Here is an 8,151-nt window from a genome sequence, read left to right on the forward strand (position 1 = left end):
CATCGGCTCACTTTTTTGACTCTTGTCTGTGTAGGCATATTCTCCCATTGTTTGGCTAAGACACACTTCTGTAATTGACACCTCAATTTCCCCCTGGGATCAATAAAGTACTCTACTCTACTCTAATTATAAGAAGGAAACATAAAATCAAGTTGTTGAACTACCAGTGGGTCTTTTCAATGTTGTTCTGTAGAGTTGGTGGCCTCAGATATGACCATCTTTATATGAATTGTATGTAATTAAATGTACTAAAATAATACGACTAGAGTACATTGTTTGTGTGCTTCCACATTTATTGTAGTCACCATTAATTTGGTTTGTCATGACATAAATGGAGTTCATCAGTAGGTGGCACTAGTGTATAGCACACGGCTCTGGCACTGGTCAGTAGTGGCCAAGGTTAAGAACTTCATTCTTTTGTGTGGAGGAGAGGGCATGGGTTATATCAAAACCAAGAAACATAAAGACTATCACATATGTTTTGTTCAAGGTGTACTAAAAATACTGCCCTACAAAGGCAAAGTGCCGTAACTACTATATATTTAGTCAAAATCGAAAATGGTCTTCAATACACCATACTTAATCTTGTGACAAAGCCTTTGGGTCCAAATGTTCTAGAGATATTGCTATGTCAAATTTGCAGTAACTATAACATCCATCCTAATACCAAAGGCTTTGAAGGCATTTCCATCAGTTTCAATGTTGGTGTAGTTAGAACTACTGCTCTTTGTCTTTGAAGGGCAGAATACTGAACTGCTTTTTCGTGAACCCATTATTACTAGATTAACGAACCTGAAAAAAATCAAGTAATTCTTCATCTTATCTGACGAGATAAGCTATAGTTGACTAACATTATGTGAATCCCCTTATCTTATAGTAAGATACATTAATGTTAAACATAATACAATTATGTCTGCTGCTTCAGGCCTTGAGAATACGTAGGCCTACTTCTCATTTTGAAGAGACTTGCGTAGGTCTATACAATTTTCTGTCAGAAACTATTCAGTGAAGTGGTGTACTGGATTAAGCCACTTTAGGAGGAGACCGCGCTCCGTATGTTCGCTGCACATTGCTGTAGAGATTGTGGAATAATTTACGAGGCCTAATGGTTTGGTCAAGAATATCTGTGAAAGACTGGCCTGCAGTCCCATAACAATAAACACCACTAGGCCATTTCCAAACAGTTCCCTTGGAGTTTAGTTTGAGACCTTTTTGTTTACTTTCTGTCGACCAGGTTTTGGAGTTGTATAGTCTGTGTGAAGTGTTTTTTTTATAATCTGTGGTCTTCATCAGACGAGTTCCAATGCGAATGAAAGTACAAAAGACAATACACTTGACATTCAATAGCTTTTACATCGAATAGCTTACTTTCAAGTCCTCCCACACAACTGGGAAAACAGTGTTTTACACAATAAATACACAAAACAGTAATCATATATCTCCACAAAAACATAGACTTCACTCTCTCATTGTGGCCGACCAACATGAATCACCGATATGACACCCTGTCGAGACATTCACAGCTATCATGTTGAGTCGAAATACAAGGGAAAAAGAACAAAGAAATCACTAAAGCCAAAATGATTACTGTCAAGTAATGAGTGATATGGACGTTGTGATGGGTTGACAAAGCCAGAACTGTTTTTTTTTTACTTCCATGACTGGAAAGCAGAGGCTCCATAATATATTATGTTCAATGCATCTTTTTTATCTTCAAAGCTTGAAATATGCTACATCATCTGTCGTCTCTAAACAAACAAACATTTTGCTGAGTTGTTGTCATTTTTATTTTTATTTTTCACCTGCTGTGCTCAGCTCTCTCTCTCTAACACACAAGCCCATTCAAAATCCTATTTCTTTCATGCTGTCTTGCTTACTTACTGGCCTAACAACTGTCTGTCATAAGCAGATGTGTCTTGAAGTCATTGCTATGGCTTTAAAATACATTCACATTAGCAAACGGACTCACCTGGTGAGTCTGTTATAGGGGCAGTGGGCTCTTTTGAAATGCCACAGTCATCCTCAACATCTTAATATAACCACTATAACCACCCCACACGTATCATTATTGTACGTATACACTCCACCCACCCCATGCCCAGGCCTGCCGACAGGGGAGGGACAAATGGATATATCGTCCCGGGCCCACGGACGGAAAGGAGGAGCCTGTGATTGGATCCCCATTACATTGCATTTACAGAGTGAGGGCCCTTTCTGTTCATTTTGCCTGGGGCCCAGCCGAAGCTGTCAGCAGCCCTGCACATGCCCACACATTGCACCCCGCACCTACTCCCACCAAAAGTTTTCAGATCCTGTTGACAGACTTCTTCTCGGAGCTCTGCAGCGAGCTGATCTCCCAGTGGCGGAAGGTGCTTCCTGCACGCAGGTTGACGCGTCCGCAGGTGCTGAGGCAGTAGATCTTGCGCAGCACGGCGCGGCGTAGCAGGATGTAGACCCAGGGGTCAAGCACCTGATTGGTGGAGGCCAGCCGCACCCCCGTCAGCAGCAGCTGCTTGTAGTAGTCCACTTCCTGCTCGTCCCTGAAGCCCTGGTAGGAGCGCATCACCGACATCAGGTCGAATATCTGCAATGGGTAGGGAAGGGAGGTAAACATTTTAAACCGCAAACACTGACCAAACCTCCATTAAAAAAATAAAAATTAAAAAATATTGACATAAAAAGCAGCCACTATACTGTAGTATATAGTACAGAAGTAAGGATAAACTTAAACACATCACACAAACACACACACACACACACACACACACACACACACACACACACACACACACACACACACACACACACACACACACACAAGATTGTATAACACATCCCTTCCTCATGTTGGATTCAGAATTATGAACACCATTACATTTCAGGGGGTGCCATGGCACCACGTGCTAATATACCTGACCACATACAGGCAACACTACCCATACGGACCCAGTTTAGAATCTGGCCTGGGTCATTTCCCAACTCCTCCCTATCCCTCTCTCTCTCCAAATACTTCCCCATCTTTCTAGGCCCTACTGTCCTATCGCAATAAAGGCAAAAGACAACAAAATATGCAAAAGTTCTGCAGACTGGAGACCTGTTGGGTCCATTGGCTTGGAAGCACATCAGTGGATGCAAAAACTAAGCAAAGACTCCCCACGTTGTTTGAATAAACCAAACCAATGGAAACTATCCTGTTTAAAGATCACTTTACTTTTCCAAACATATGTATATGTCTACATGGCACACTGTCAAAAAGAGAACGTAAATACATTTTTCGTGTCCAGCAGACCGTGGACACTATTGCATATTTTAAGAGGCAGCTTTGGCGCATTTGCGAAGGATTTAGTTTCATGCAAGGATGGAATGGATTAGTTAATAAGGCTGAACGAGAGATCTTGTTAAAAGAAATATGTGATTCTGCCAAAAAAATGTGACTTCTGGAAAATTGCAAATTCTGTGGTGGATATTCACTGTCATGCCTCAAATACCTTCGTATGGTAATGAGGCAAAAACGATTTTTCATGAACCACAGTTTTAATGCAGGGCAGCTGCATCGGTGTGACTTCTAACCCTTGTAATATCCAGTTATTTTAGGCACTCCTCAGCCTTCAGTTTACTGTAAAATTGTTTGCAGCCCCATAGAAAAGATCCATGCTAAAATCATTTCAAACCCAAATCCACACACGCATATTGGGAAAACAATATCCCCACAATTATAGCACTGAGTTATGTATGAAATAGGCCTGCAAAGACATACCAAATACGAAAGATTTGGCACCTTGATGACACTTTTATTTATTTATAAAATCCAAATATTATTTGTTCAAACCATAAAGCAAGACAAAATTCTTAATGTGATCAATATAGTTTGGTGTATATGAACTCAAACACTGGGGAGACAAATTCAACACGCTTCTTGTTGGTCCTGGTCTCAAGTGTTCAATTAACACTTCAATTTACTGTGTGATTAATATGGTGCTAGAGGTTTATCAAATAGAAAAAGCAGTACTATGTCTGATGTGGAAAAATTACAACACTATTACTTGACCATACATAATTTCACCAGTTATTCCACTGTAGCTAATGAGGCATACTGTGAGAGGACTTCTACATTTACTTTATACACCTCTGCATGTCTGACTTTTCAGTCAATAGCCTATAAATGATGAACTCATGAACACTTTGCAAGTCATTACAACACGCTTCTTGTTAGTCTCACTCTCTACGTGTTGATTTAACACGGCAAAATCAACTGTGCCATGCCTGACATGACATGCATGTGATGTGAGCCCGGCTGCCTTGCACCGCCACCTACTCACCAGCAGGGGGATCCAGCAGATGCAGGACGTGACCATGATGCCCAGGAGCTGCACCACCATCTCAATGTCATGGGACTTGGTGGAGCGCCGCGAACACGTCCTTTGCTTTATCCTGGCGTGCACCAGCGTGATCCCGCTGATGGTGTTGCACACCAGCGCCACGGCCAGAGAAGTCAGTCCCAACAGGGCGAAGATCAGCACGAAGACCATGTCACTGGCCCTGGTATCCTCCAGCACGCTGATGAAGCACCAAGTCTTGGGGTGCTGGTAGGTGTAGCGTCCCAGGTTGAAGGAGGGCAGCAGGGCCACCAACAGAGCCATGAGCCAGATGAGCACCAGCACCAGCTTGGTACGCGTCACGCTGACCCAGGAGGCGTGCAGCAAGGGGCGCGTCACCCCCAGGCACCGCTCGGCCGCCATGGCGCAGCCCATGAAGAGCGGGCACAGGCCGAAGAACACCATGCAGCCCCCCAGGAACTGGCAGGACGGGTCCACGCTGCCCGAGTCGTTGTGCGAGAGCTGGTGCGCCAGGCCGTGGCCCTCCATGTAGTGCTGGAGCACCAGGGCGCCGGGGATGACGTGGCCCGCCAGGTCCGTGGCCACCAGGGAGGAGGCGAAGAGCAGGAAGGTGGCCTTGGAGCGCCGGCGCATGCGCTTGTAGGCCTTGGCCAGGATGAACAGGGCCAGCACGTTGGAGACGATGCCCAGGGTCATGTTCAGCACCGCCATGGCGGGGGAAGACCCGGAACCGGAGCCGTGAACCGAGCTGGACCCGGACCCGGACCCGGAGCCGGGATCATCATTGTTCCCCACCGCTGCCACCTCCGCCACAGAGGCCGGGCCCAGGGCTGGGGCCAGGGTGTGGTTGGTGGCACTCAGGGGTGCTGTTGGAGAAGCGTTGTAATGCTGCATAGCCAACATCATGCGGCCAAGGATTCGTCCACTGGGTTCCTCACTGATTCAAGGCACTATGAGATTAAAAAGCCATATAAAACCAATTAAATAATTTCAGACACCACAAAATAAAAATGTTACGTTCATTTTAGCACATGATTACAATGTAGATGACTCTTTTATTAGCCTATGTATTAGGTTCATTATGTCTAACTGTTTAACTTAAACACTTAGGGTTTTCTTAAACTTTTACATGTCTTAAGGCAAAAGAAAACCCTAAGTGTTCTTTTATTAGCCGTTTTAGCTGATTATAGGTGGTTTTGAAATTGTACAGCCTCCTCTGGCCTTATTTGTTTGTTTTTTTTTTAAATTGGGGGGGCGGGGGGTTGCCTTTATTTATGTGACAGGACAGTGAAGACATGGACAGGGGGTGAGAGTGAGAGAGAGACAGGGAAGTGTCGGCAAAGGACCAGGCCAGAATTGAACCCCGGTCGCCGGCATATAGCCCTGGTGCCCTATTAGGCCACGGTAAGGCCCTGGCCTTCTTCTTATGCATCAGTAATGTTTTTACCTTGCTATAAACTATTTTTAGATCTCAAGTGCAGATCACTGTGTCACTATTTATGTGTACAGCATACTGATATACACACTGGGGATGGCATCAGGATTAAACACGTCTGTGTAACCTGGACATGGTGCATTAAACATTTTAGAAGCTGTTTATACGTTTATGGATCTTTTTAAAAAACGCATTAGTTTTGGCCTTTCGTTTACACGTACGGTAAACGAGTTTTAAAATCTGCTGATCAAAAATCCGGCTTTAAATATATCAACATTTAGGGGGCTGAAACACACCTGTTACAATGGAGTTGTTATTTTTATCCACATAATGTGTTTACAAGTTAACAGATGAAAAAAATATCCACATTTAAAACTATCCGGATACGTGTTGACAGCACCTCAGTTAAGAGAATAGGCAGAAAGTACTTTTCTGCTCTATCTGATGACTTTTATTGGATGCGTGCACAGAGACAGCAACAAATAGGCCATCCCTGAGTTTTGAGCAAGTTTACGATTGATACAGCATAAGAGTGAGTTCAGAGACCATAAGATTAAATGTAACAACAACAATGCCAGTGGATTTGTTGAGACAACAGATGAAGTTGACAGCTCCCACAGGATAAAATTGCTGTGACTAAGAATGTGACTCATTGTGCATGGCCAAATGATGTATTAATAGAACCGAATTATACCTCTAAGGTAAATCATGTTGTTTTAATTGGTCATGTTATGCCATCACTCAGTTTGAATCCAGCATGTTGTGTGAACTGAAGCTTTTCCTAGATTTTTCCCTCTCGGGGTGAGAATGTGGGGCAAGTCAGAACACCTTCTAGCAGCAGAATGTTGCTGAGCTGTACAAAACCATGATACAGGGCCTTTCTGAGAAAGCATTCACTGAGACATTATTTGCACGTCTCATGTTGATCTGATATAGTTGTATGCAACTGCTCAATACACTCTGATGGCTGACAAAGAGATATTGCTTGTACTCTCAATACGCTTGGCCACCTGTTGTCGCAATGCTGTCTCCAGGATGTGAGAATACACAAGGGTCACTTTTGTTCCCCCTTTTTTGCACAAGGCAGAACACGCTGTCCTTACATAGAAACCCCTGATGGCTTTACCTGCTTTGCAGACCCATCAGGGCATCAGATGGGATTGGTTTGCTTTCCTGCATGCAAAGTTTCAGAGTTGCAATTTCAACTGGTGTTTGATTAGCACACTAGGCAAACAAAATCACTTTCAAACTGTTTGATTAAAGCAAATAATGAGTCAGTGCACTGGTCACAGGTTATATTGACCCTTTGAATTATCTACCTGCAAATGAACATTTTCAGAGCACCCATAGACAACGCACTAGCCTATCTCTTTATACACCCCCCCACCCCCCATTCCATTTATACATTTTTTGGCATTGTATAATGAGACGTGAATGCAGAACATGATTATGAAGTATTATATTTCATACAGACAACAGATGGGCGCACCTTACCTCATTAGAAGCGTCCTCTGGTGCGCTGATATGTCTTCCTGAGTGAAATATTAAAACGTGACCCATAATTAAGTCCAAAATTTGAGGAAATGACGAATCTGATTTTCAATCCAAAGCGCAGAATCTTATCCCATTTAAAGAACAAGGATATTGTTTTCTGTGCAGATAAATGTCTCTGTCTTTCCGTGTAAGAAATCCTGAAGAATCCGAAATAGTCCTCATTCTCCTCTGTTGAAAGAATATATTCAATTTTTTCGGCAAGACGGTCACAACTGTTACAAGTGAAAACACGACCTCTCCACTGGTTCTCTGACTTAAATACTGTTAAGAGTCAAGTTCTCGGCTTCGGGTAGTGCTTCAAGAGCGCGAGCGCAGCCCCTGGGCGTCTCCGAGGTACCACAGCGCGTCAGTGTGTGAACGCGCGTTCACAGCAAGATTCTAGGAGCGAAGAAAACATTTCCTCAAGTATGCATGGCCATTAAATCGTCGTGTGCGTGATTCAAATTCAACAGCAACAACAAGAATTTCTAAATGTTTTCCTTTATTCTAAAGATCACGTTTCTCCAAAAAGTTCCTAATTTTACATTTTAGTAGAGTAGTATACCTGAAAACAGTGCACAATTTCAGAAAACAGAAGCACAGGTGAGGCTAAATGCAACTTCTTGGTTGCCAAACGAGCATACAGTATATCTTCCTTGCACAACCTCACAAAGGTCCTATTCAATGCCTGTAGGTTACAGCTGGTTCCCTGCACCACGGAGGCCCCCTAAGTGGCTGACAGACATCAAAGAAAGGCAGCCTGACGAGTTCAACTACACATGCCAAGACACTATAGTTCAGTGTGTATCTTCCTTTAATATTTAGAGCTCGACACAAGAAAAAACA

At 43.4% G+C, this 8,151-nt stretch overlaps 1 protein-coding gene across 1 annotated transcript; it reads right to left on the reverse strand.

Annotated features, from left to right (window-relative positions):
* Positions 1 to 1,333: 1,333 nt before the first annotated feature.
* On the reverse strand, positions 1,334 to 7,620 carry LOC134441854 (prostaglandin E2 receptor EP1 subtype-like). Its single transcript, XM_063192274.1, has 3 exons — positions 7,267 to 7,620; positions 4,320 to 5,287; positions 1,334 to 2,584 (listed from the first exon to the last, which is right to left on the reverse strand). The coding sequence occupies exons 2-3, from the start codon at positions 5,241 to 5,243 to the stop codon at positions 2,306 to 2,308; spliced, it is 1,203 nt and encodes a 400-aa protein (XP_063048344.1). The 5' UTR covers positions 5,244 to 5,287; positions 7,267 to 7,620; the 3' UTR covers positions 1,334 to 2,305.
* Between the last annotated feature and the right edge of the window lie 531 nt (positions 7,621 to 8,151).

This window comes from Engraulis encrasicolus, chromosome 2 (genome assembly GCF_034702125.1).
Source record: "Engraulis encrasicolus isolate BLACKSEA-1 chromosome 2, IST_EnEncr_1.0, whole genome shotgun sequence".
In the NCBI taxonomy this organism is placed as follows: domain Eukaryota; kingdom Metazoa; phylum Chordata; class Actinopteri; order Clupeiformes; family Engraulidae; genus Engraulis; species Engraulis encrasicolus.